The sequence below is a fragment of the Aulonocara sp. 'chitande type north' Nkhata Bay genome, linkage group LG14 (assembly GCF_057382095.1).
Source record: "Aulonocara sp. 'chitande type north' Nkhata Bay isolate Kocher_YH1m ecotype deep benthic linkage group LG14, A_spYH_male_GT1.1, whole genome shotgun sequence".
Classification (NCBI taxonomy): Eukaryota; Metazoa; Chordata; class Actinopteri; order Cichliformes; family Cichlidae; genus Aulonocara; species Aulonocara sp. 'chitande type north' Nkhata Bay.
In genome coordinates this window covers 15,379,338-15,406,095 of record NC_141357.1, presented here as the reverse complement: position 1 = coordinate 15,406,095, position 26,758 = coordinate 15,379,338, and the positions used below count along the sequence as shown (strand labels likewise).

General features: G+C 43.8%; 2 protein-coding genes across 6 annotated transcripts in view; one reads left to right on the top strand and one right to left on the bottom strand.

The window, feature by feature from the left end:
• atm (ATM serine/threonine kinase) overlaps nucleotides 1-17,585 on the bottom strand; it is a 25,029-nt gene extending 7,444 nt beyond the window's left edge. For 2 of the 3 annotated variants that reach the window (XM_086261154.1, XM_086261157.1), the window contains exons 1-50: nucleotides 16,817-16,971; nucleotides 16,512-16,605; nucleotides 15,592-15,710; nucleotides 15,200-15,345; nucleotides 14,881-15,045; nucleotides 14,624-14,789; nucleotides 14,285-14,523; nucleotides 13,205-13,374; nucleotides 12,887-13,065; nucleotides 12,322-12,693; nucleotides 12,033-12,236; nucleotides 11,683-11,784; nucleotides 11,274-11,508; nucleotides 11,057-11,188; nucleotides 10,805-10,930; nucleotides 10,618-10,707; nucleotides 10,326-10,512; nucleotides 10,034-10,227; nucleotides 9,876-9,955; nucleotides 9,612-9,767; nucleotides 9,343-9,418; nucleotides 9,064-9,206; nucleotides 8,855-8,972; nucleotides 8,586-8,756; nucleotides 8,101-8,276; nucleotides 7,733-7,976; nucleotides 7,465-7,580; nucleotides 7,221-7,347; nucleotides 6,914-7,113; nucleotides 6,160-6,334; nucleotides 5,454-5,612; nucleotides 5,206-5,338; nucleotides 5,028-5,123; nucleotides 4,763-4,934; nucleotides 4,531-4,672; nucleotides 4,258-4,434; nucleotides 3,928-4,105; nucleotides 3,704-3,809; nucleotides 3,452-3,610; nucleotides 3,255-3,363; nucleotides 2,935-3,023; nucleotides 2,731-2,833; nucleotides 2,480-2,628; nucleotides 2,287-2,391; nucleotides 2,086-2,205; nucleotides 1,753-1,987; nucleotides 1,481-1,654; nucleotides 1,249-1,368; nucleotides 385-602; nucleotides 68-275 (exon numbers count right to left, since the gene is read on the bottom strand). In XM_086261154.1, the coding sequence (XP_086117280.1) occupies nucleotides 68-275; nucleotides 385-602; nucleotides 1,249-1,368; nucleotides 1,481-1,654; nucleotides 1,753-1,987; nucleotides 2,086-2,205; nucleotides 2,287-2,391; nucleotides 2,480-2,628; nucleotides 2,731-2,833; nucleotides 2,935-3,023; nucleotides 3,255-3,363; nucleotides 3,452-3,610; nucleotides 3,704-3,809; nucleotides 3,928-4,105; nucleotides 4,258-4,434; nucleotides 4,531-4,672; nucleotides 4,763-4,934; nucleotides 5,028-5,123; nucleotides 5,206-5,338; nucleotides 5,454-5,612; nucleotides 6,160-6,334; nucleotides 6,914-7,113; nucleotides 7,221-7,347; nucleotides 7,465-7,580; nucleotides 7,733-7,976; nucleotides 8,101-8,276; nucleotides 8,586-8,756; nucleotides 8,855-8,972; nucleotides 9,064-9,206; nucleotides 9,343-9,418; nucleotides 9,612-9,767; nucleotides 9,876-9,955; nucleotides 10,034-10,227; nucleotides 10,326-10,512; nucleotides 10,618-10,707; nucleotides 10,805-10,930; nucleotides 11,057-11,188; nucleotides 11,274-11,508; nucleotides 11,683-11,784; nucleotides 12,033-12,236; nucleotides 12,322-12,693; nucleotides 12,887-13,065; nucleotides 13,205-13,374; nucleotides 14,285-14,523; nucleotides 14,624-14,789; nucleotides 14,881-15,045; nucleotides 15,200-15,345; nucleotides 15,592-15,710; nucleotides 16,512-16,583 (7,632 nt within the window). In that variant the 5' untranslated portion in view covers nucleotides 16,584-16,605; nucleotides 16,817-16,971. Of the gene's footprint in view, nucleotides 1-67; nucleotides 276-384; nucleotides 603-1,248; nucleotides 1,369-1,480; nucleotides 1,655-1,752; nucleotides 1,988-2,085; nucleotides 2,206-2,286; nucleotides 2,392-2,479; nucleotides 2,629-2,730; nucleotides 2,834-2,934; nucleotides 3,024-3,254; nucleotides 3,364-3,451; nucleotides 3,611-3,703; nucleotides 3,810-3,927; nucleotides 4,106-4,257; nucleotides 4,435-4,530; nucleotides 4,673-4,762; nucleotides 4,935-5,027; nucleotides 5,124-5,205; nucleotides 5,339-5,453; nucleotides 5,613-6,159; nucleotides 6,335-6,913; nucleotides 7,114-7,220; nucleotides 7,348-7,464; nucleotides 7,581-7,732; nucleotides 7,977-8,100; nucleotides 8,277-8,585; nucleotides 8,757-8,854; nucleotides 8,973-9,063; nucleotides 9,207-9,342; nucleotides 9,419-9,611; nucleotides 9,768-9,875; nucleotides 9,956-10,033; nucleotides 10,228-10,325; nucleotides 10,513-10,617; nucleotides 10,708-10,804; nucleotides 10,931-11,056; nucleotides 11,189-11,273; nucleotides 11,509-11,682; nucleotides 11,785-12,032; nucleotides 12,237-12,321; nucleotides 12,694-12,886; nucleotides 13,066-13,204; nucleotides 13,375-14,284; nucleotides 14,524-14,623; nucleotides 14,790-14,880; nucleotides 15,046-15,199; nucleotides 15,346-15,591; nucleotides 15,711-16,511; nucleotides 16,606-16,816; nucleotides 16,972-17,392 lie in introns of those variants that run through there. The other variant, XM_086261155.1, reaches the window with a different exon arrangement.
• Nucleotides 17,264-26,758, top strand: npat (nuclear protein, ataxia-telangiectasia locus). Of its 3 annotated transcripts, none has more exons than XM_086261159.1 (17): nucleotides 17,264-17,471; nucleotides 17,637-17,755; nucleotides 17,847-17,907; nucleotides 18,001-18,073; nucleotides 18,271-18,311; nucleotides 18,660-18,902; nucleotides 19,002-19,077; nucleotides 19,918-20,041; nucleotides 20,486-20,574; nucleotides 20,682-20,763; nucleotides 20,843-20,939; nucleotides 21,056-21,172; nucleotides 21,660-23,060; nucleotides 23,380-23,480; nucleotides 23,960-24,053; nucleotides 24,185-25,521; nucleotides 26,123-26,758. In XM_086261159.1, the coding sequence occupies exons 1-17, from the start codon at nucleotides 17,435-17,437 to the stop codon at nucleotides 26,201-26,203; spliced, it is 4,173 nt and encodes a 1,390-aa protein (XP_086117285.1). In that variant the 5' UTR covers nucleotides 17,264-17,434; the 3' UTR covers nucleotides 26,204-26,758. The 3 variants fall into 3 exon arrangements, with proteins under 3 accessions (XP_086117285.1, XP_086117286.1, XP_086117284.1); XM_086261160.1 differs by having other exon boundaries at nucleotides 20,483-20,574; nucleotides 21,074-21,172; XM_086261158.1 differs by having other exon boundaries at nucleotides 20,483-20,574.

Genomic DNA, 26,758 nt, shown 5'->3' with positions numbered 1-26,758 from the left:
AACAAAAAGCTTTGTCAGATGATTATATTTCTAAGATTCAGTGCAGATATGTGAACGTTTTACTGACCTTCATCATCTCATTCACATCTTTAATGTCAGCATTTTCCAGCCAGAGGGAAGCCAGCCGGAAGACCCAGGTGTCGTGCTCCTCACCCTGCTCCAGACACTGGATGTAATTCTCCACAGCCTTACACAGAAAGCGCTTTCTGTCCGTCCGCAGGTTGGACAGGGCTTTTTCATCCAGCTCCAGCTCTCTTTGCACTTTTATTGTGTACCTGTGAAGTTGGACAAAGACAGGCTGGAAACAGGCCTTCACTTTTTCTTTGGTTGTAACTGGACCTCAGCTTAAATGCAATACATCGAGCTGTAAATGTGCAAATCAACCTGTTGGAGGTCACTTTATGCTCCTTTATCAAGCCCACTTCCTCCTTGGCCTTTTCCAGCAGGGCCTGTTTGTTCTCAAACTCAGACGAGTTCATGTATTTGTCGATGCTCTGGTACTGAGCGTCAGAGAAGCGGGCCAGAGATAAAAACGCCTCAGTCCGCTGGTTCTGGAGCCTGGAGTCCTGAAGTCCCGATTCCCCCTCTATCACCTCCACTGCCTGAGCAGAGATGAGACCTTTATTAATTCAACAGTACAGGGCTGTTCTCACGTGAGGAAACAAAAATCAGGCAAAATTTACAGGTATCAACACAAACATTAAAAAAAAAATGTAAAACAAGATTTAACCAGATGCACAAAAAAATGTCACTACAAAACTGTGACCCGATTCAGACGTATAAAACACACACAGACACACACATGAATTATTTAATTTTGTCTATATGAATCTGGCGTAGCCAAAGGACATAAAGTGTAAACTTGCAGACGTTTAATATTTATGTCTTCGCCTGCTCCTAATTTGTCTGGACATAAATAAATTATTCATGTGAGGGTGTGTGCGTATGAAGGCCCGCATGCTGCCAGGCCGACGGGTAATAAACCATTCATTTCTCTAGGCGATCCCAGCTGTGTGTGTAGATTTTAGGGCGTTTGAGACCTTTAAGATTCCTGTTTTGGTCGCTCTTCTTCACACGAAAAGAAAATACCAGAAAATAACTCTTAACCGGAGCCACTTTGTTAATTCCAGGAACTATGGACACTCCACATGTGTGAAAACGCTTCAGATGGGTGATAACAAGCCACAATTCTGCCCTTTTAATCTTTTAATAAAGCTTCGACTGCTCATGCCAAAAGCTTCTTCCTACCCTCTCCAGGTACTTCTCCAGTATGACTCCAGGACTTTCCAGGCAGGTTTCTGCCAGCCAGTTACCACACAGCCTGAGGGACTCGGTGTAGACTGGTGTTAACGCAGGATTTAAATCCACCTGTGCAACACACATCAAACCAGCTCAATAACCCATCTTGGTATTTGGATTGAACTTAGCTAATCTTACTGTTTTGCATTAGTTACAACACAGCGTTATGTGCCCGTCTGACCTTTTTCTCTAGGCTGTGTATCATCTGTCTCAGCAGGCCCAGAGCCAGACCCTGCTCTCCCTTTGCCCAGAAAACCTGGGCCTCCTCCAGTTGCCACGACGACACAGGTAGCGACGCCAATGTCCTTCCACCGCCGGCATGCTGCTTCATCTGGTAGACTGCACGCTCTGCCAGCTGGATAGAGGTTAGAGGCAACCTTCATATGATATTCACGTGGTAAATGAAAGGAAAACAGTGCTTCAAACCTTCACCTGTGGATCTGTGGATGTTACCTGCGTGTTTCCGGCCTTGCGAGCTAACCGGCACAAGTCCATGAGATGGTCAGTGAGAACAGAGCTGAGGTACTGGCTGCTGTCGGGCTCTCCCACCCTGGACAACAGGGTGTGCTGGGCCACAGAGCGGACGGCTAGGATGGGTTCTACTAAAGCAAAGTCACTGTCAACGAGGAGCTGAGAGTGGTGCCGCCACTGGCTGTAAACTTCTCTCAGGATGAGGTCTGAGAAGGGTCTGATGTAAAAAAGAAAAAAAAGAGTTTAAACATGAATAAGTCCAGAGGAGGCGTCCCGTGTGTTACTGACTGTGTGGTATGCTTCTGCCTGAGTCACCTGGAGAACAGCTCTTTAACACTCTCCAGCTCTCTGACGCTCTGCAGGTTCCTGAGGGCTGGATACAGAGATGACACGGCCTCCAGACTGCCTTTGCGTAGCTCTTCCACCTCGGCACCCCTGAAGAAATGCATACGCGTTATAAAGCAGAAATAAAGGTGTCGTACCAGAGGGTAAAACTCCATATTTTGTCCACCGCACCTGGCCTGTTTCAGAGTTTCATCAAATATGGAGAACTCCTTATTCCTGAGTGCTTGCAGGGCACAAAACACAGATTCGTGAAAGCCAGGATTGGATTTCTCACTCCTGCAACAGCAAGACATTGGAGAAAAAAATAATTAGCTTCTAACTGTGAGATTCTAGTTGCGTTTCATGCAGCAGATGCTTCCCTCACCTTTCTGACAGCTCAAAATCCCACTGGGTGTTCCTCCAGGCTGCTTGAAAGCGAAGATCTCGCAGCTCAGCTCCCCACTCGACCCCTTCGCTCTCGAGACCCCTCATGTAGGTGGCCAGGATGCTGCTTAGACCGAAGTTCTGCAAACCCTGTCGCCAAAAGATTCAAGAAACTGTGCTAAAAGCTAAAAGATTTCAATCTAAAACATTCTTTGGAGGAAGTGGTTCGTCATAGTATCATTTCAATCATACCTCCACAATGCCCACTTGCCGAGTGACCTCGGGAAGGGTACAGTGAAGGTCGTAGGAGGTCAGGGCCCTTCCCCACATAGCTTCATGTTCGTAGGTGCGAATCCTGTGAATTCACGCGGCAAAACGGCATCAGCAGATCTGATAATGACTGAAGCCTAATGAGGAATAAGTGACCGTGTGAAAGATCTAACTGAAATTTTCTACCTTGTCAGGGGGCTGGTCATGGTTTCGCCACCACAGCCATACAGACTATCCGGCTCCCCGATGCTGCGATACACCTCGATCAGCAGCTCCTATAAATATGCAAAAATGAGAGGAGAACAAGAAAGTCTTTTAAAAACAGATAAAATAGCTCATGCGTGATAATGATGATACAACAAAATGCAAGATCAGCTTCGATGGCAATGCATTTCCTGGTTGCCAAAAGTGGCTGTCTTTTTTTTCCTCCCATTTTTTTGACCTGATGTTGTCATTTAGAAAACAAAGCAGCCTGTGTAACTATGTGTGCAGCACGAAGAACCAACCTGCAGACTGATATTGGTGTCTTCTATGCTCTTCTCGGTCAGGCTGGAGATCGTGAAGGTCTGGCTGTTCTCTTCGAAATTTATTTTCCGCGTTGCTCTGGAGTTGGTTCTGCAGTTACAGGAAATGAATGGATCAAAAATGAAAAGCTGGATAAAGTTATTTTTCCTGTTACTGTTTAAATGAAGCTGCTGCATACTTGCGACTTTCTTCCATGTTAGCTTTGATCTTGTCCACGTAGATCTCGGTGTACAGCAGGGCGGTGAAGTGAGCTGAGCAGGACTGAGCGGCTTTGGCCACCTCCAGGTAGTTCAGATCCAGCCAGAAGTTTGAGTCGCACACTGTGCCAAAGGATTTACTGCAAGAAGGCAAAGCTCTACATTCATACTACAGCAGGTTTACTGGGGCAGAGATAAGAGCAGGTCCAATCGAATAATATCTGACTACAAACCCGTCAGCTTCCAGTGGCCTCTGCTGGTGTCTGAGGTAGTCAATAACTGCAAGCATGGTACGCAGAGAGGTCTTATCATGCACGCCCTGGCTCGCAGTGTCGGACTCTGCAGAGAATAACATAGACCCTCATCTCAAAGCAAACAAACACTAAATATGATCTATCGTCCACTGTCAAAATATAAGGAACAGGATCAATAATATTTGTCACAGATTCAAACTGACCAGAGTCAGACGTGAGAGGAGTGGCGGAGCGACTCGAGGCCTGAGCGCTTCTGCAACAAAAGCTGAAAAAGTCCTGAATGTGGGAGGAGAGCAAGTCCCTAAACGACCCATCGGAGTCATCCAGAAGAATGGAGTGAATGATGAGAGGCAGTAACCTCTGACAGCAGTCCACCCACACCTAAATATGGAGAGAATAATGGAGCGACACAGAAGGAATAAGGTGGAGTAGGCTGTACTGACATTCAGTATATGACTACAAATGTTAACTAATTAAACACAAATTAAGTAATGTAGCCATTCGACTTCTACACAGCTCTTAGGATAACTCACCAGGCAGAGTGGTCGGGACAAAAGCAGAGCCTCACACTTGACCCCTCCACTGTCCAGCAGCGCTGTGCACAGAGCCTTCAGCCAGCTCTTATGGCTGCCCGCCTGGGGAATCCAGAACTCCTGGCTCTTCAGGTTTCCTCTGGCCTCTGTGCTCTCCTTGGCAGCCACAGCAACCGCCTGACCATGGATGGCAGCCAGTAATCAGATGCATGAGCTTGCTGTGAGCTCCCGTGAGGTAACTTGCAGACACACGCACAAATATCTAAAACCCACCTTATTCTTGGCTGTTCTGAATGGGTTAAGGTAAGTCAGCATGGGGTCTCTGTTCCCTTTGTGTTGCTCCCAGAAGTCGACTCCTGACTGAGTTGCGAGGATGTTCTTCAGGCACTGAGCTGCTGCCTGTCTCACCTCGATTCTGGCAGACAACCACAGCACAGAGCACATCAGCTTTTCCATCATCATGAGTTAAAACCTGATAGCTACAGAATCTGAGGAGTCAGCGTACTGCTGTTGAGTGAGCGCGTCGTTCGTGCAGTTGAGGACGATGTACAGACACTGAGACTCGGTGGATTCGAAGAGGGAGACGGCTTTTTCATACAGGGGGTCTCTGCCATGGAGAAGGGCGATGTTGGACAAGTCTACTGGGCCCAGTTCTCCTAAACAGCTGCCTGCCGCCTCTGCAGCACAAGGACTGAGCTATGAGAGCACTGCCAAACGGAATCTTATCAAACTGTTGACATGGAAGACAACACAGCTTTGATTTGTTTTACCCTGAATGTCAGCTCCTCCAGGGTGGCCGGCTGCTAGTTTACAGAGCTGCAGCAGATTGAGGACCAACTTCACCAGCACACTGTCGCTCGCGTCGGCTAAAAAGGACGACACGGATGGAAAACATTTACATGCAATCGTTCTCACGCAGAAACCACTCTTCCTCCTTTAGCATCATACCGTGGCACTCTTTAAGAAGCTCTCTGATCTGTCCTTTGTTGTCATGCAGCTGTCTGGTGAGCTCCTTTAACCCCTCGAGTCTAGTCAGAGGTAAGGAGTCACAGGACGTCACTGACAGGAAGTGGGCGATCTCCTGCAGGGGGGATAATTAAAAATTCATTACTCTCCGTATCAATATGATGAGAGAAGATCTAAATAGACTTTTAAAGCGAGGACATTATATTTACACATGTATTTGCTGCTTTTACCTGTCTCAGACTGAAGGTGCCAGCGTTATATTTGAGTTTGTGCTGTACAGCCCGCAGCTCTCTGAATTCAGGGATATTAGGGAAAGGCTCCAACCCTCTGATTGCTTCCTTTAACGTCTGCTGATTTTCTATGACAAGAAACTGCAGCAGACTCAGCACCTTCAGGGCAAAAAGAGGATTCAAAATCAAAATCATGCACACTGAAAAGGAGCCACAGTTATTCTAAGACAAAGATATGAAATAAAGAAGAGTTTGTTATCAGCAAACAGTCCATCCTTCTGTCTGTGCACAAAAAGACCCAGATTGTCTTCCTCCCCTAACCCCAACCGCTCTCGGCAGATGAAGCCCCTCCCCAAGCCTGGTTCTGCCGGAGATTTCTTCCTGTTAAAGAGGAGTTTTTCCTTCCCACTGTTGCCAAAGTGCTTACTCAAAGGGGTTCATAAAATTGTTGGGTTGTTCTCTGTATATACTATTGTAGGGTCTACCTTACAATATAAACCACCTTAAAACGACTGTTGTTGTGATTTGTGTAAATAAAACTGAATTGAAACCAAATTGAAAAACAAGAAGTGGTATTCCTAAAAACTGTCTTTCCCATTTTCCTATCAAAATATTAAGAAATTATGGGCGGCCCAAAAGTTTTGAACTGTATGCTGTGTACTAAATACATTCAACGAACACCACGCTTTGGCATGCAATCACTTACCTGCTCTGAGATGGAGGGTCGGCTGGTCACCTGAGCAGTTAGAGTTCCAATGATGACCTGTAGGTGGCAGCCCAGAGCATCATCACAGACCTGCAGGGACACGTGACACACGGAGGCCAGCAGGTCACAGCACAGAGCGAGGCTGCGGGTAGAAACCTCATCACACGGAACTGGTCTGTGAACAGCAGGAAAACAGTGTTTATGTATGTACAGCACAATATGTGTGAAATGTAGAAAAACTGTTCTGTAACCTAGCCTAAAACCGCGCTACTAATGTAGCTAAGTTAGCTCAATTTTTAGCGGTATCGAGATACCGGGTAATGCTAGAAAACAACAACAATCATAATAATGATAATAGCAGAACAGGAATAGTATAAAAAATGACTGATTTTTTGCTTTTTTATAATATATATATATATATATATATATATATATATATATATATATATATATATATATATATATATGAAAAAGGATAACAACAACTTCTATATATACACATATAAACACTTAAAAACAGCCATTAAGAATGGGAAAGGACCAATTTCAGTGATTACAAGTGATCAGACTTGCTTTGGTTTAAGTTATGATTTTATCTTGGCGTTACAAATTTCAAAATCACTTATTGTTTTTTATTTCTAGTGGTAACGTGTTCCACATCTGTGGGCCTTTAACTTTAATTTCATATAATATCATCTGATTGACTTACTCAGGATTCACACCAGTGTGTAAGTCTGCCTGCGAGTGCACCAACCTGCTGTTAATATGGTGAATGAGCGTGTAGATTATATCTCTGAGAACAAAGGCCCAGGCTCCACCCAGACCGTCCTTCACCTCCCTGAGCAGCAGGCTGACGAACAAATGGTACATGAGGAGGATGCGGTGCCGTTCGTAGCTGTTGGTCGTCTCCGCTGTTCTTTCGCACACGGCCAGCAGAATCCTCTGGATAGAAATCTACAGACAGATGTAACATCATTGCACATAGAACAGAAAACGGAACACTGTGACTATTATCAAAACAAAAAAAGTTTGACTGGGTGACGATATATGAGACATCATACCGGGGTTTTTGACAGAATGGCTACCAGTGACTTGTGGTTGGCACCGTGGCACTTGCTGAGGTAGTCCAGTGTAGCTTTGATGACATATGAGCTGAAGTATGGTGGATTTGGTACCGGGTCTAGCTCTCTGAGAGATATTAAACACTGATTTTGACGTCCATTTGTTACCATACTGAGTATTTAGATGAATGAACAGTAAAAGGAAATAAAAAAAACAACTACTAGAGGACAAATATCCCAATACCCAATAAAGCGTTTCAGGTCTCCTCTGTCTTCTTCAGCTCCACTTCCTTCATACAGAGTCATGAGCAGTTCCACTACAATGTCAGCCAGGTTACTGTGGATCAGGCTGTCGATTTGCTGTGGACACATGTGAGAAGGTGAATTTTAGAGTATATAAAATCATTTGACTATGGCTTGTTCAGCCAAGCGTTTGACCTTAATAACATTTTCTCAGATCTTAGGACTGACAAGCAAAAGTCTTGAGTACTGTCGATACAAGCTGGTGTTACCTGTTTACCCAGACAGCTGGCATCTTTGAGCAGGTCATACACCATGTTAGCCTTCTCTCTCTGCTGTGCAACCTGCGAGTCCTGGCCCGGCAGTGCAAAGTATGGCAAAATGTTGACCATGATCTTTGGGAAACAGTCTGCCAGTAAGTGCCTCCAGTCTTTGTCAAGAGACCTGCCGATAGACTTCACCTGCTCAAAGTCATCCAGGAAGACCAGGCGGGGGATCAGCACTGGGTAGGAAGAGCTTTAAGGGTATTGGAAAAGGATGCTCAGTCCTAATACACTTGATTTCAAAAAACACCAGCTTAATGTAACTATAGCAGAAGGAAATGTGACTCAGTGACGCAAAGATGAGCTTGTTTTCTCACTTATAGAACTCTTGGATTGTGTCATGATCCAGTAGACTGTAGGGGAAAGATCCAAGAGTGTAGCGGTCGTCAGACTGTCTCTGTGCGAGCCACTCGGCCACCAGGTAGTTCAGGTGAGAGCTGACGAATGTTTTTACGCTCCTGTAGCCCAGCGCTCTGGAGACACTGCACAACATCTGAGGTGAAAAAGAGGACAGGACAAATCATGTCACCCTAGACAATTACTAAACCACAGTAAATCAGTTTGCATGCTTAAAATATTCTCCTCCCTCTATTCTGCGCCTTGAAAAAGGAACTCCCATAAATCCACATGCAATAGAGTCAGTCGCAAAAATCCCACCTCTTACTGGCAGTAAAATGGCCCATAGTGACATACGGTGCAGTATTAATCTGCGTCAGAGTAGTTATCCAAAGCACGTGTTACCTCACTTTTACAATGCATCAAGACCTTGTAAAAGCAAAATTGCATTCAAGTAGCTTGTTACCTTTTTAATGAGCTGCTCTTCAATATCGTTTTCTTTATAAGACTGAAAGAGTGCAAACAGGGACTGTTTTTCACACACGGGGCTACAGCACAGTACGACTGACAAGCTCTTGAGCAGGGTGGCCTTGCGGTTGAACATCTCGTCCTCCCGGTCCTCAGAAGAGCAGCCTCTCTGTGTGCGATTGCACAAACAATACGTTAGTCGGTGTGTGTGTGTGTGTGTACAATCGCAAAGAGTTGCTGACATGTGGTAATGCTGCTCGGTCTTACCGGAAGCTTCATCCCCTCCTGAGCCTTCAAGTAAACATTCTCAAAGGCTTTCTGCTGGTGTTTTAGTGGCAGCATCTTCTTCTTATCTGGTTGCTCTGAGCTCATGTCCAGAAACAGCCTGGAGACACAATACCAGCGAGCACATATTTATCTGTCTGATCTTGGTCTTGCTTTATGTTTATTAGTGGTAAAAGACGGAGGAAGCGTACCTCTCCACTGAAACGGCTACCAGCATGCGGACTTGGTGGTGTGCGTCTGCGAGGTGAGATGGAAGGACAGCAGACACCGGATGGTCTTCCTCTCCGTCAGAGGTTCTGATGCTCAGGACGGCCCACTTACAGCATGGGTCGGCCTAACCAAGCCGAAATGACAGCAAACGCAAAAGAACAAGAAAAGTCAAAAGCAGTGACAACGAGAGCTGCTGCAGTAATGGGACACTTTTACAGGCAGTAAAAACAGCAACACTGTTGCTTAATCGTAGATTTTACCTCCAGGAGAGCAACCAGACATTGCACTAAAGCAGCTCGCACAGATGCCACGCATTTACCTGTATGGCTCAGGAAACTGAAACGCAGTACAATAGGAGCATTAGTAACAGTTCTGACTACAATAGAATTTCTAAGAGAATTTCAAATTTCAAAATAAGGTAATTTTACACTTGACTTCTCTATCAACAATTGAAATCGTGTATGTAAATGTAATCTTTTTTAAAGAGCCGCCAGTTCATCTATTAATGGTGTAAAAACATGCTTCTAACCAGAATCCGGACACCACTTTCAGCAAGGATCCCTGCACATGTCTCATCTCCTCTGGCATGTGATGGGTTTTCCCCAGGCTCTTTATGGAGGGTAACAAACTCATCAGTACAGCAGCACAGATCTCCTGGTCCTGACGATACAGAGAGCACAGGTCCCTGTGAAGACAGCAACAAATACATCTATTTATTACCACAGACACATTAATTCACATTGTGCAGATTGAATGTGTCTAACAAATACGAGTAAGAGAAAGGTTCTCATACGCCAGAGGACGGAGCAGCGAGTCAAATTCCTCCGGGGAGAGCGAGTCCTCAGCAGGAAGCTTCTTCAGCAGGATGAGATACTGCAAGAAAACCAGATAAGATGAGTGTTTCTGGCTAAAGGGTTGCCACGGTGATCCTCCAAATTTGCTGCTGCCTACCATGTTGAGGTGCAGGGCTTTACTGAAGTCCATCTGCTCCACCAGCAGCAGCAGCTTGCGCCGCACTTCCTGGGGTTTGAAAAGCAGGCCGTGGACGGGCTGGACCGAGCCGCACTCGCACAGGAACTCCAACACTGCGAGGAGAGCCAGGTCCTGCTGTGCCAGATGATCTTCTGATAGAAGGCTTTTCGCACCTGCAAGGTAGCGAGCAATGTCTATGAAACGTGCTAATTTTTTATTTAGCTGTCTGTGTTTTTAAGAAAGGAACAAACCAGGAAAGGACCCGACATACCTGGGCCGCAGGAAGTGTCGGTGTTGTCTCCTTTGGGCCTGTGGTTCCCGTTGGTGCTGCTCTGGGGCTCTTCACCATCATCAAACAAGTCAACATCATGGCCTTGCTGAGTTCTGGTCATTTCCCACTCATCATCCATGGGGTCATCCTCATCCATGACAGCGACTCTCCTGGCAGCAGTGCTTATCTAAAGGGAAAAAGAAGAGAGCTTGATTTCACAAGCCTGCTTTTCACATTAAGGTTTTTCCTTTTGTGTCTTTTAAATCTGTGACATGCTCTTTCTGTCGCTTACCAACATTTTGCAGATTTCCGCCAGCTCGCTGAGGAGGCTGGCTGGCAGAATCATTATAAAGAAACCAGAGGAGGTGGGACAAATATTTTCCTGCAGAATGATCACAAAAGTAGTTAAAATCCACTGTCAATGCCTGACTTTGACTTTAAGAGATATGGTTGTTTTTCTAGAAGAAAAGCTTTGTCACCTTGTTTTTTCTGCTGGCAGACTGTGTGCAAAGCTTCATAACAGACCTCAGGGTGCCCATGGTCCCTTCCTCTGTCATTTTTACTTTCACCCCTGAAACAAACCCGCTGAAGTCCTGGGCGAGGGCCTATGAGCAAGAACAGCCCGAAAACTTTAAATCTGGGGCTCATATTTCATTTCAACTTTCAATATGACAAACAAGGGTTCTCAGCCAGGCTGGAATCAGATTTTATGACTTTAGATAACTGATTACCTTTGCTTTACCGAAGAGCTGCGATCGGCAGGCCTCCTCCTCAGTCAGAAACCCAGTGGAGACGTAAGCTGCCAAAACAGCGGTCAGCTGACTGAAACAACGCACCAGACACTCTGGAGGAGTGGACTGAGACTGTCGAGGGTCCAAAACAATAGATGTCATTGTTTACCATGCAAAACAACATTCATACGCGCACACACATCCGATTTCGACTCACTTCAGGAGAGAAGCAGTTGAGTAAATTGTCAGCCACGCAGAGCAGGGACTGCTCCAACTTGTTTCTGAGGCCGGGGACAGCAGCAAACCGGCTGTCGGCCGACGCCGTCCTCGCCGACTGGTCAAATCTGCGGACTTCTGACGGCGACGTGTTGAAGCTGAACTGCTGGTACAGCCTCTCGATCTGTTCCAGGTTGTCTTTGGCATCAGAGGGTATTTGCTCTTGAGAAAAGGCACTTTGAAGAGAAAAGAGTTGCAAAGAGGGTTAGTTTAATTCCCAAATCTCAAAGCAATACCTACAGAGAGGGCAGAGAGAGATGCAGTGCAGAAGCTGGCTGTATATTACAGGTTATGGCTAGAAATTGTATATAGTAATAAAAGAGGTTGAAAAATAAAAGAATTCCCCTCACCTTTCTATGCCATGAGTACCCAGCAGAAACTTTAGGCCGACTCTGGCGTCCTTCAGAGTAAGAGAGACCAAGATGTTTGCTATAAGATTGTGAGGAAAGTCTCTGCAATTAAAAGAAAAGTTTAGGTTTTATCTTAAATACAAATGCAATAATACAAGATAAACTTTATTCTAGGAAAAAATCCAGAAACAAAGGAAAAATATGAAGTAAGGTTCAATTTTCTGAGTTTTGGAGTTTGTGCAAACAGAAAAAAGAATCCTATAAACAACACTTTTTTAACTGGAACATCTTATCTTTTGAATATAAAAGCACCTTCTACAAATATTAACATCAGTGTATAACCTGCCAACCTGCAAATGATGGGGTGAGGTCTGGAGCTGTCCTCCAACTCATCACTCTGGTCGCTCATCAGCATCCAAGCTATGAAGCTCTCCTTCAGATTAGGTGATGTGCCTCCTTCTGTGGCCCCCGCAAAGTCCCAGCCTGATGCTGAGATGAGACTTTTTGGGACCGGACACTTTAGCAGGGCCTGGGCAAGACAGAGTGCAGCACTCCTGCGTACGAGGAATCGAATCAGATTAGTATCTTTTGTGTAATTAAAGAAAACTACTGTTGCAATGAAAAAAGAGAGAAACTCACTTGGACGGTTTGCATACAGATCCAGATAAAAGCTTCCAAAAGTCTCTGTCCACATTAATCAGTCCTCCCTGGATGATGGAGGCCAGCAGGTCCAGGCTGAGGGACTCTGTCGGGGACGAGCTGACCCCACGCACTGCCAGGCCCCATACCTTAACCCAGAGCCTTCCCAGCTCCGTCCTGTAGACCTGGGCTCTCTCTGGGTAGCGAGCCTGGCACCGGGCCACCTCCCTCAGACAGCGCAGCACATACACACCCCTCTCTCCCCTCCGCTGCTCTGCCAGGAGCTGGTGCAACACTGACAGCAGTGAGACCAGCTCCCGTCCAGGCACCATGTATGGGTACTTAGAGGTGAGCGCTGTGGTGATTTGCAGCCTGAGAGAGGAAATAAAAGACGGGAATGTCTTTATGTGACGCTGATAGCACAGCAGTCCTCCGTGTCTCAAGGCAGAGTTGATGCCCCATAAAATAAAAAGCAATAACACTGATTTAAAAGTCATTCTACCCAGTAATCATCTTTATTTAAATTGAAAATGTGTTTATATTATTTGTGCTGTGATTATCATACCACGGTATGACATCAAAGTCACTGTGCTGAGGCTGCAGATGCTCACGGAGGACCTCCCAGCCCATTTCGATACGCCGGCGCTTGCTGGCAGCTCCGTGGGTGGGACTGCCCATCTGTGTGGCTCTGATGGAGGCCTGGGTGACATCCACGATGTGGGTGTCACTGTCATCATTAAACAGCTACAGCAAAGAAACGTAAGAGCGTTTAAAGGATTAAATGTGTCCAGACACCCTCCTCTAATGAGCTTCCTCACCGCACTTTTGAGCGAAGCTGAACCTTGATGCGCTTGGTGCATACATGACGTTCGAGCTTTCTTACCTGGTGACAGATGTCAGCCGTAAGCTCAATGAGATTGTCTTTGACGGCTATGTGTCTGGTCCCCGTGACGTACTTCCCTCTGCTGCCTATGTGACCAATCTCCCCGACCAACGCGTTGTAGAGGTTGTACAGCAGACTCCGCCACTTGGACCAGTCCTCAGCATGTGCACCTGCAGTATGAGTGAGAGCAGCCACCAGTTATTGGTTATTTATTTAAGGATATTCAAATATTTATGTTCATGACGTTTAAATAATTACTGCCAACAAATGAATGCAAACCTTGAGTTCAGCCACAGCTTTGCAAAAGTTTAGATTTTTGATGTTTTCACCAGTGAAATTTGAAAGATGCACTGCGATCAAATTAAATTAAACTTTTTTACTTACCTACTGGTTTCTATCTAACATTCACACACACACACACTCACACACCAATGAATGCATCAGCCTGGAATGCATCGGGAACAACCTGAGATTCAGTATCTTGCCCAGAAAGAAGGTTGGAAGTGGGAGCAGACAGGGATCCAACAACCAACCTTCCAGTCCGCTCTACCTCCTTAACCCCCCAAATGCAAACTGAGCATCAGAATGAGGAAGAAAGCTGATTTAATTACTTTGAATGTACCATGCTTGTTGTTGCAAGACATGCTGGTCTGAGTGTTTCAGAAACTGCTGATCTGCTGGGATTTTCCTACATAACCATGTCTGCAGTTTACAGAAAATGATCCAAAAAAGAGGAAATGTCCAGCGAGTGACAGTGGTCTAAGCGAAAATGCTTTTGTGATGTCAGAGATTAGAGGAGAAAGGTTATATTGCTGTAAGAGATAGGAAACTCAAATATGCCCTTCTTAAAACAAAGTAGTTGGATGGTCTTAATCAAGGTGAAGAAGAGCATCTCAAAATGTGCAAGACATCAAACCTTAAAGCAGATGGGCTACGGCAGCAGAAGACGAACCAGAAAGGAAGGTGTACCTAACAAAGTGTTTGGTGAGTGTAGATCCCGCGATAAAGCCTGGCCTCCGACCACTATTAACCACAAACGCTGGAAACCAACATTTAAAATGAAGTTTTAAAAAGAAGAACCTGTATCCTGTGTCTTGGCTCCTTTGGGGTGGTGAACACAAATCTGTAGGTTGAAGAACTCCACAATCTCCTCTTTGAGAGCTGGACTGGGCCTCATGTCTGCCCAGACGTACAGTATGGAAGGCAGAAGCTCCTCTCCCAGTCGACACAGCCTCATCCTACAATTCATAGCTGCAGATCTCAAGAAGATGTTCAGAGCTGAGACGAGGTGCTCCAAAACAGCCAAGTGTTTCTCCTGCCTGATACGATTGATACAAAGAATGCATAGTGTTTAAATTTAGCGACTAATACCGGAACATTTATTCAACGTAAATCTAAAACAGTGTTAAAAGTCTTCACCTGACATTAAGCAGTGCTTTGGAGAAAAAGCTGAACAGCGTGTCATTGAATCCATCGGTCTGCATGCAGCAGCCCTGCACCACCGTGTGGATCACTCTGCTCACCAAAACGTGGTTGATGGGTCTGGACGAGGAGTTGAACAAACCACAGTACAAGTCCAAAAGATCTAAGGATCAAGAATAAACACAGATCCATCAGTTCTTACTCTTGTCTGCTTCCTGATGTTTAGAAAATAAAACTCCAAATAGCCCACTGACTTTGCCACTGCTGTGGAGCGATGTCACACCAGTACTTGCGGACAGAGAGGATGTCCTTTACAAGGAGGCTGCTGTAATCTTCTCCATAGGCTGAACAGCAGTACGAACTCTGCAGAACCTCCAGCACATGTTTCAGCAGCTCACTGCACTTCAGACGAGGCCCGCCTGGAGGAAGAAGAGGACACTCTTAACTGCAGTCCCCACAGTTCATTCAATATGTTTTCTACTGTGTCTGATGAATTAATGAAAGATACTTATAAATATAAAGATATACATTCACCCAAAACTGAAACATATTGCAACCTGCTCCTGCTCTTACGTTTGTTAGCGCAGCGAATGAAGTATTTGATCAGGCTGCATATTTCAGCCATCTTCTTCTGCCGCGTGGCCAGCGTGGTTGCTGTGACGTTGGATTTGCTTGATTGCATGCTTTCCGTCTCCTTTTGGACATAGCGCTGCAGAAACCTGATGCAATAAAATGCCAAGCAGAATAAAGAGCGTTCATTTATAGAAGCCACTTGTTCCGGTACATGTTAGCTAAAATCATTTATGAGTTACGAGCATGTTGCAGAATATGAAATAAGAACAAATACTTATTTAAGAACTTTTCAAAAGATGCAAAAAGGTAGAAAATAGTACCTTCTCTGGAAACACCTTATAGATATATACATTTGGTATTTATATGGTTGCAAATACTCTGAGGCAGGTTACCTGAAAACAGCATCCCATGTGAGTTGCTTGGAGGCTTTTGCTTTAGCTGATGAGTTACGATCCAGTTCCTGCACAATCTCTGGAGACCGGAGGAGCCGTCTGAAGCGCTCAGCTTCTTTCTGATAATAAAAACGAGATGAAATAAAAAGCATTTACACCGCACTGATTAAAACTATTTCAGGTTTAGTTAATTATGGATAATTCCCCACAAAATTCACTTCAAAGCTCTTTATACTGTAAGTTAAAGACCCAACGGTATTGGAGAAAACCCCAACAATCAAGCGACCCAATACGAGCAGGCACTTAGCGATAAGAAAAACCCCCATTTTAACAGGAAGAACCAGGATTTGAAATTCTGTTCAATAAATACATATAATGTGTCACAACTGAGAACTTGAGGGGCTATACAGACTATCAACATACCAAGATGACTGGCAGATCTTATTTTGTTTTTGTTGCTACTTGTGCCAGGAAAGTAAATAAACCTTTATTTTAAAAAATAACTGATTTTAGAGTCTTTCAGCTATTCATCGCACTGCCTTTGTACACTTATAAAGTGCAAAATTGATGTCGTGCAAGCCACAGGCAAATTGCATCTTATTTGCAAGTGGGCAGGACAGATGCTGATGCTCAGCAGATGTATACGCAGTGCAATCTGAGCTTCTGACTGAGTTCAATACTGTAGGGTAAGAAGAGCCGTGATTTGAAGGTAGTAACTAAAAGAAGTGAATTAAAGGATAACTGTGGTAGTTACTGGTGTTGGGCTGCTTTGCCATGATAACTGGACAACAGTGTTAGTTAGCATCCTGTTATTTTAAAATATGCTAAATAGGGAGTTGTTTAACCTATTTAAAGTGCATTGAATCGCCTATGAATTCATTTATTTGGACAACTGATAGGCAGTAGTTCGTCTTTTTCACCTTCCTCTCTGTAGCTTTGTCATTCTCGAGTGCTCTGCAGCAGGCCAGGAGATCATGAAGAGCCAGGCTCATTGTGCCTCACCGTATGTACACACTGGAGGGACAGGATGTTGACAAAAGTTATTCATCTGCTTTATGCCTACACTATTATTACTTAGTAGACAGTGTAGATTTCTACTATTCGACCCACACTTTATTCACTGCTTCACTGCTCATGCAAACTACTTTAGCAACACGACACTGGCAGATTAAGCTTTTAACTTCATTCACAAACGTCCATTCAAACACCTGCACTGTTCACTGACCTCAGATGACTGCAGCGATTGCAGTTACGGAGTTGTCACACGCGCAGGTGCAGATGTTAGCTGAGGTAAGGCACACCGCTACTGTACCTGCCATAACAACTTTGCCATCTTGTAGAGCCACACGCACGCACGCACACGTAATCCACGCATAAAATATTCCCGCCCCAGCAGCAAGGCTCAGCCCCTCACATCACTTCCTTCTCATGCCAGGTATTGAGTGAGTCCATTCACTTTTCTATCAGCATGAAAATAAACCTAATGTTTTTAATAGGTATGGTGTTATTGAAGTGGTATACGATCTGCTGAAGTCACGTTCAACCTATAAATTCAAGTATATATATGTAAAAAACTATAGAATGTTATCCAGATTGATTTTTTCTATTTGGACTACAACTACCACAATTCTAATCAATAGCTTGATCTTGGTACTTCCGGGTTATACGTGCTTGAGTTCCCCGCCTTTTGAGTATAGAAGCAGTATTGTGAAGACGTCGCCTTCACAATAATATCACTGACGTGGTTTCATTTCAGTCAGTTTTTGAGCTTCTCGGAGACTTTTTCTGAACATGGAGTTACCTGTTCACATTTGAGGCCGCTTTCACCAACAATTAGTCGGTCATGTTGCTACCGTCTGACGTCGCTCGGCTTGTTTTGGGTAAGTCTGGTCGTCCATAGCAGACGAGTAGCTGTGGGGTTAGCCAGCAATGACAGTCGAGTGTAAATGGGTGGCTTTAGCCTCACAGCCTTAACGGTTGATTGGGCTGCAGTTGGAGGGTAACTGTTACTGCTGACTGAGGTGCTACTAATGTCCTTCCGCTAGGGTACCTCCAAGAAGAGGGACTGTCAGCTACAAGCCAAGCTTTCATTCACGAGAGCCCCAACCTGAAAGAGTATGCCGAGCACACCACAGGAGATGGGACTATTCCTGCTTGCGTTTTTGTAAGTGTGCCTTCCTCCCTCTTGTAAGCCGCCTCCACAGCCTGTCATGATTACAGCTGACTGCATTTATGTTTAATCTTTCCTCACACAGTCCATCTTTGGGAAGAGCCTGACAACCATTTTAAATGAGTATGTAGCTGCTAAAACAAAAGGTAAGCCATTCAGAGGATCTCTTTAGTGTTTTATGACCGATTATTGTTCATATGTCATGGTTTGTTGCTGATGATTAGTCATATTTTCAACAGAGTCTTGTCATGAGGTTCCCGTCATGATGACTTCATTGTGGAAAAAGCTGGATTTCACACTCAACCAGATTAAGTAATGAGCTTCACTAATAATTGTGTGATAGCATAGGATGCATGGGGCTGATTTTGAAAAATGATTTCTTATTGTTTTCTATTGTTGATTGGTATGTTGTTGTGAGACGAAAGATAAACATCTGCTGCTGTGTTTCTGAATGCTAAAACTTGGTGAAGTGAATCAATATGTGAATATTTTTCTGCATCTTTCCTTAGGTCATTGCAGAATTCCCCTGCTATATCAGCATGTCAGAGAAGTAAGTTTGTCAGGTTGTTTGTTTTGATGTAATGGGCTAATACATGGTGATGTAGCTGAAAGCATCAGGTTTAATGCATTGATGCATTTATGTAGAAATATACCTATAATGTAGGAACAGAAACTGTTTGAAAAGGGACTTCCCTAATCATGAGCTTATTGTGATTATAGTTGCCTGTTCCTAAAACCCCAGGAATTGGCATGTTACCCAAATAACTTCTGAATAAAAACATTGTCTATACATCAAATTGGGAAATTGGCACCATGATTACTTACAGTTGTCAAACAGTGCCTCAGCATTCAGGTTTTATATGTAACCTATTTACTTATCAGCCTCTGTGTGTTGCAGCACGTTCACGTGTTGGATTGGCAAACATGGCTAGACAGCAGGTCCTTGCCGTGGCTTCTGCGGGTGCTGTTGTCTGTTCATCGGTTTCTGAGACAAGCACCATCATCAGCCCAGCGCACACCTCCCACAGCATGCTTGCCCACTCCACCCCAGTGTGCTACAGTGGTCCGAACAGCAGACCAGCTTCTGGCAGTGGCACAATCCAGCATATTCATGACAGCAGCCGATTAATGACTACACCCAGTCAGTAATATAACACACAACTGAGTACAAATGCTAAAGTAAAGTAATGCTAAGATCACAGCTTTTTTAATAATAAATATTCAAACTTATTCGTTACAGGGGATTCACCCATGCAGATCATTGTTTCAGAGCAACGGCTAAATCCAGGCCCAATGTCTCCTGGTCGAAGGAAATGGTATGAATAGTTGTTAATGCTTTACTATAGGTGTTATTACATAAACATCTGTCCAGAGTGCTAAAGACAGACTAATCTAAAGTGGATGGAAAAATTAGCTTTCGTTGTACATAAATTGTGCATGGACATTGCTGTTACAATGACTTTACAGTATCACTGAATAAACCTTTCGCATTGCAGAAAATGTGACTAATGATTGCAGAAACAACAAACATGTATTTGGTGTGTTGCATAATCCAGAATGTTAGTGATTCAGTAGCTTTTCTTGCTAAGGGTTTGTCAAACTTCACAGGGTGTTTACTGTAAAATGACAGTTGTGATCTTGAGCACGAAAAAAATGCATCAGGTAGGGATTGTGAGCAAGTTTGATTCATTTCTGACCAATCTGGGAGTAGTGATCCTTCTGAACTGTGGATGGAGAGGACATCAGATGCCATGTCATAAGCTAATTGGTCCTTTGGCTGGTTGAGCTAAAAAAAAATAAAATGCTGATTGTAGTTAATTTCACATGACATTAATCAGTCACAAGGCTGTGTCACTGCTTATTCTAAATGACTCAATATCAGTATGTTGTTCCTTAATCTGCGCACACACCGAAAGCAATCCTCAGTGATATAGCCATAATCAGAAACCATAGAAAGTGATATTTGGCGACTTCAAGGGACTGCGACGAAAAGAACATGCTGGTGACGCAAAGTCAGCCTGGAATATTGTCTGTGCTGGGTCACCCCAACTTCATTGATTAATTTGATCTTCAGCATGTGATATTTTTGTTTGACTTTATTGTGCTGTTATTGTTATTCCCATGGTTTGTTTAAAATGTTTTTCTGTTGTCTTCAGGGACACCCCCAGGAAGAGAAGTGGTGCTCCGAGTGGCTCCAGTGTCCCTAGCAGATCTGCTACAGCTGCTGGCAGCAGCAGTGCAGAACCCCAACCTGAAGAGGCTGTTGATGAAAACTTCCCTGTAAGTAAATGGCCTGGCCTGTATTTGTACAGCGCTTTACTCAGTCCCTAAGGACCCCAAAGCGCTTTACACTACATTCAGTCATCCACCCATTCACACACACATTCACACACTGGCGATGGCAAGCTATGTTGTAGCCACAGCTGCCCTGGGGCGCACTGACAGAGGCGAGGCTGCCGGACACTGGCGCCACCGGGCCCTCTGACCACCACCGGGCCCTCTGACCACCACCAGTATGTCAGTAATGCTAGGTTTCCTAATCGCAGAGAAAAGTTAAAGACTACACTTCAATCACATATTAACAAATCCACTGACATTGTTGTTTAAAACCTTGTTGATCTGCTGAATGGTCATATATCAGTCTGTGTCTCTAGATACAAAGAAAAATTACTTTATTGCATCAGAAATGACACACTCTCTGTTTCATCTCACTCTTTACAGCAGCTTGTGATACAAAACGCACGTGACAAGATACTGGGTGACAGGTCCTTACAAGAGAAACTTGCTGAAAACATCAACAAAATCCTTGCAAAGTAAGTAACACGATAGGACTCTTCATTTTGTTTGCACTTGGATGTATTGTGCATAGTTTTTGATAATGATTGTGCTGTTTCCTACTCTGTTTCATCACTACTATCAGTGAGCCAATGCCCCAAACATCAAAGGGTTCTTCAAGTACAGTGGAAACAGACCAGTCTATAGATGAAATACTAGGATTACAGGTGATTTTTTTTCTTAACATTTTGCTTGTAATGTTTTCACTTTTTTGTGTAATTTATTATTATTTACTCACGTATACAGGGGGAAATTCATATGAGTGACGACGCCATCCATGACATTTTGGAGCAAACTGAGTCCGACCCAGCTTTTCAGGCTCTCTTTGACCTCTTTGACTGCAGTAACTATGACCTCATTTACTTTAATGTGTTTTCCTTTAAATAATGGTTCTCAAATGTCTGTAACAGTTTAACTAAAGAACTTTTTGTAAGACTTTTTATAAATTGATGTTTGCAGATAAAACTAAATTTGCAGATGGAGAAGCAGGAGATGGCGATACGAGCAGTAGTCCAGAAGAGACCGACACTGTTGGAACTACATCTGCAATCAGACTCCTTCAAAATATTGATACAGGTAGTCTGTCATAATCTAAACGTCGAAAAGGCAGCATAAATGTCTACAGAAAGTCTGGAAGGGGCTTAGAGGTGTAAGGCTGTAGCTTCTTGAGCTTCTAACAGTTGGTAAACTTTGTAAACAAAGTCAAAAATTGAAAAGTACCTATAATTATTCCTAATTTAAGAACTGAAATGAACTGCAGGAAAATACTAGCCATGACGAAGAGGTGGAGTGCACTTTCAGATAGTCTCTCCTGCAAGACATTCATGGTGTTGTTCACAGTAGTGTTGAGAACTGTGGGGAAAAAGAGAGTGGTTGACAGCTGGTTACAGGAACATCCCTGCCACTTGGACTTCATAAAACCTGGAAGCATCAGTTGTGAAATTATAATAAAAATCCAAACATTTTTCCAAGTTTAAATAACTTTCTATGAGAGGTCAAGCAGGTTATCATTTCTGCTAACAATAGAGACAAATGAATAATTGAACTCTGTTTCTATTTTCAGGTGCCACACACAGTGATTCAGCTGCTTCAGATACAACACCAATGACGGTGAAGACGAAACCTGGGCAAGAGCGAAAGACAAGAAAGTCCGCTCCTCCAACACTGTTAAAGAAAACAGTTCTTGGTCCCAGTGGCAGATCATCCAGGATTGAAAACAGTTCAGCCAGACTGATAGTGAGTCAAGGGGATCCCCGAGGTGTCTCAAGTGCTCCAAGAAACTCAAACAGAAAAGAAAAAGATGCACTTTTCACTAACACTGTCAATGAAACACCAATGGATATTGATGAACCACTGAATACACCTCCCCCTCCTCCTTTGGACAGTTTGGCCACTCAGGAGCCTCCCGCAAAGGACAGCACTTCTATCGCGCCTGTCTTTGGTGAATCTTCCACAGATCCCTCGCCAGTGGACTCTTGTGCTTTTCCTGAGCCAGAGGAAACATCGGCCTCAAATATGAACAACCAAAAAGAACCTAAACAATCACAAGAGTTTAAAGATCAACCTGGTGCACCCGGAGCATCATCTTTGCCTCCCGAACAAGCTCAGCTGAACATCACTCCAGCGCCCGCCGCTGACCTACCTCAAATATTACTCTCAAACAGTGGAGGAGATACTCTACCAGTGTCTACTTTCTCAGTAATATCAAAATCTGTCTTAAAAACATCCTCTTCTACAGATACTACAGCTTCAGCAGCCTCACCCTCATCTGCTTTTATTGCTGCCCCATCTACGGCAACACCTGCCGCACCAACGTCTGCTTCTACCTCTGCAAGTCCAAGAGCTGCACATGCCTCACCCGCATCCTCGTCCTCCTCCTGTGCCCCCGTTGCCCCTCCTCCTGCAGCTTCAGTTGCAACAACAGCTGATCTGTTAACCACAAGCATCCCAAACACGGCTGCAACAGACTCCAGTAATGTCATGTCTTTGAAAATAATCATAAGTGATAACCAGGATGAAGGTTCTTCCAGCGACACAGCCTTAAACCAGGCAATTTCCAGCATTTCTGGAGACAAGATTCCCACCATTTACGTTTCCTCCCCAGCTAAGCCGGTGGGATGCCCTGAAACTCCAAAGGCCAACATGGATGAGGTGGCGCAGGCAGTTAGTGGATTACAAAGTTCTGAGGCATTTGCTAGTCCTCTGAGCAGCAAGGCTGGAGCAGTAACTGCATCTCCACTAACTGGAACGTCACAGGCCCAGCAGAGCTATATAATTCAACTACCCCTGGATGCAACTAACCCTGCCCTCCAAGGAGCCAGCTATTTCCTTGTAACAGAGCCCCCATCTACCGAAGCTGAAGGCAGACAGGTGGTGCTGCCTGCTGGTGTCTCAAACGGACAGTCTTTACCCACAAATCAATATGCGGTGACAACACCAACTCGCTCTACAAGTTACTCCACTGGTAAGAGACAGAAGGCTGCAAAACTGAGTCATCCCACAAACATTACATCTATAAGTGAATGTAAGGTAGTAAGCAATGTGCAGTGTGTATAACAACATACTTTTCCACATTATTGCACTGATTACAGTCCAAAATATTGAAAGTAAAGTTCTTTTGGCAAAAGATTGTAGGGACACTGTCGTTAAGCAATTTATTTATTTATTTTTGAGTTATCAATGGCAACAAGGCATGTCCCCATGTTTAATCTTTTTCCTTCACTTTCAATAACTTTCTCAGTATCATAATTATCAAACTATGACATCTGTGCTCCTGTTTGAAGGGTCAGCACTCGTCCTGCCATCACCCGTGAAGCCCATGATGCTTCCTGTTTCTGTTGTAGGACCGAATCCTGTGGGGAAAGTGCAGATGGTGTCCAATCAAGTAAGATCATTTTATTGTTAGTCGGAGCATGTGGTTTGCAGTTAAAAGCATTTCCTTTCTTACCATTTTAACCAGAATGATGGAGTGAGAAAAGCTTTATTTCTTTATTAAATGAGACACTTTCAGACCAAATTGGCTGCTAAGTAAACAAAACTGTCCAACTGTCCAAACTTTGCCACTCTCAGGTCAATGTGTTAACTTTATCTTGTGTGCAATGCAAACTGGTAAATAAAATGTATTATACATTGTATTTCAAAGGATAAACATACTCTTTAACCTTTACATACTGTTCATATTCTATGCTAGTATGGCTTGGGTCAGTTTTGACCCAGTCAAGTTTCTGTTCAATTTTGAATTGAAGATCTGTTTGATTATTGTTTATCCAAGACTTTCTGTAAGTAAGACATTCTGCTTCTACAAGGAGTCCCAGTTCACTTCACATGTAAACCACATTAACCCATTCATTGTTACATTTACAGCTTGTTGCCATACAGAATCCTGTATCAGTAGAGCAGACAGAAACTGTCCCGTCCAAAACTCCCACCGTCGCAAGCAAACAACCTGTAGCTGCTGGTAAGTTAAAGGTTAACCTGCTTCTCCATGGTGAAGATGTATACTGGCTAAAAATTATATGGTATCCTTTTTTGAATGCATCTTTGCTCAGCATAATGTTTTAATTTCACGGCCTCATTTCTAAATTCCAGGCACTGAGAAAAATCTGGGCAGTAAAGAGGTTCAACCTGTATCAGCTGGAAACACAGACCAGCAGGATGCAGAAAAAGGTGCCAGTCACAGGAGAATTTTATGTTTTGACTCTTCTGCAGACATTCAACCACAAACTGCTAAAACAACTACAACCAGCACAGCCATGACTGCAACTACATCCCCATCACCATCTATCCAGCAGACTGAGAAAACTAATACAGAGTCGGTTGTTCGAATAAGACCTACTATCCTGGGTGGCAACAAACCCAAGAGGAGGGTAGAAACTGTCAGATGTTTAGCAAGTCCGCAGGCTGGAGTAAGCTTAGTGAAGGAGCCCTTTTCTTTACAACAGTACCAGAAAGATTCTGCTAAAAAGAGCTCTCGCAAGCAGGATCATAACACCCACAAGCAGGAGTCTCAAAGTGCCAGTACCAGCAGTGCTGATGCTTCAAAGGTTGAGGCTGGAAAAAAGTCAGAATCAGAAAAAAGATCAAAATCTGTTGTGAGGAAATGCAGTCAGGATGCACATAAAGATAACTCAAAACCTAAGCATTCATATAACTCCAAGTCAGAGTCTGATTCTGCACTAAAATCAGGAAGTAGGAAGGACAAAGAGGAAAGCAGCAGGAAAGAATCTGCAGAGAAGGTGCCTTTGAAACCACGTGAGGGACGTACAGAAAAGAAGACTTCCTCTCAGGAAATGCCAAATGTCACAGCTAACAAAGAGAATGAAATGAAGGGTAGCATGCAAGACCAACAACCTTCATCCTCAGCATCAAGAGACTTGAGCCCTCCAGCTGTCCCTCAGCCAGCATCTCAGAGTCAGTCCAAAGTTACAAAAACACCATCTAAAACCAGTTCTCTGGCTAAACAGGCAGCTGAGATGCTTCAGGACATTCAAGGGCTCAAATCTCCCGCGAATCCAGTCAAAGGGCTTGGTGCAAGCAGTTCAGACCTTCCTGGAAGTGGCAGTAAGCAGGAAGCACCTGCTGATTGTCCCAGGACTCCTCGACAGAAGGGAAAGGTTAAAGACGGAGAGGGTACTCCAAAGCATCTAATGCCTCCCAACACCCCAGATGTACCTGGCTGCAGCCCTGCCAGTGAAGCCGGCAGTGAAAGCAGCATTAACATGGCTGCTCACACACTTATGATTCTTTCACGTGCTGCCATCGCCAGGACAGGCAGTCCACTGAAGGACAGTTTGCGTCAGGAGGGGATAGGAGAAAACTCGCCTACTAGCTCGAAGAACTCAAAGAAACGCAAGCAACCTATTTCAGCATCAAGCCCCCCTCCAAAGAAAGAATCAAAACGATCTCCCACCAAAAAGAAAGACCGAGTAAGTACAGCAGCATGGTTTTTGTCCAGTCTTTTTTTCCTCTTTATTTTGTATTCAACTCTTTTGTGTTTTGTTGTGTAGTGATTATCAAAGGTGTGTGGACACCAGATGAACTTCCATTGCGTATCAGTCCTTTTTACGTGTTTATTATTTATTTATGGAACCTAATCTAATTTACTAAATAAAGTACACTTTGTTATTATGCCCAAGTACTTCATAGTCTCTTCAAAATATGCATATTTGGTACAATATACACTTGCAGTATGATGAAGGTGGAATGAGGTGCTTGGGCAAATACACAGCCAGTTAACTGGGTCCTAACACCCTGGCATCCTGTGCGATTGCCGGTCTTGCTTGTTGGTAAGCTATGTGACTGTTTTGAAAGCGTGACAAGTTTCTTGCCAAATATGAGGACCACTCAAAGAATCTTGACACTGCACATCTTTGGATCATCCAGCCTTAAACTTGCCAAGTGTAAAGTAGATGTTGAGTTGTTAAGAAAAGCAAAGCAAGTAAAGACAAACACATACACACGAAGGCAGATGTTTGATACCTAGTTCTGTCATAAAACTCTTATTTATTGCTTTCATTTTATTTGCAGGAAAGAAAGAAAATTATAGATTATTTCCCTGAAGACTTGGATGTGGATAAGTTCCTGTCTTCACTTCACTATGATGAATGAAACCGGACACGCCAGCAGGAAAGGACTGTCGTAACTTGTGTTACAATCCAGAAATAGAACAAGCCCTCTGATAACACAGTACATCTGGTTCCTGTTAATAATTTTGCCTGAGACATTAAAGTTGAAATGGATTTTTCAAAAAGTGTGGGAATTTTGGCAAACCCCCTTCCCTCCAGTGAAGGTGACATATCTCATGATCATGTTGCAACAGTAGCAAAGCAACCATTGCACTTTCGATTTTTTACACTTTTTACTCAGTAATGAACATGAGGACATTGATTTACACTCTGACTTATGTTGTGGAACAGTTTTGATTTTGGGCACTTTGGCAGAGTGGGTGTGTGTTGTTAATGGTCGACTCAAAGAATTGCCTTGGTCAATATTTGACTCCTTTGATAAATACTGGCCTATTTGACACCTGACAGGTCTGTATCTAAAATTACACTTTGGAATATGTTTCTAGCAGACATTTTTAAAAACACTGAATTATAGCTCCTGTTTTTGAGTTGAGAAACATTTTGTTATTTGAAAAATAAAAAAACTAGTGTAAATGTA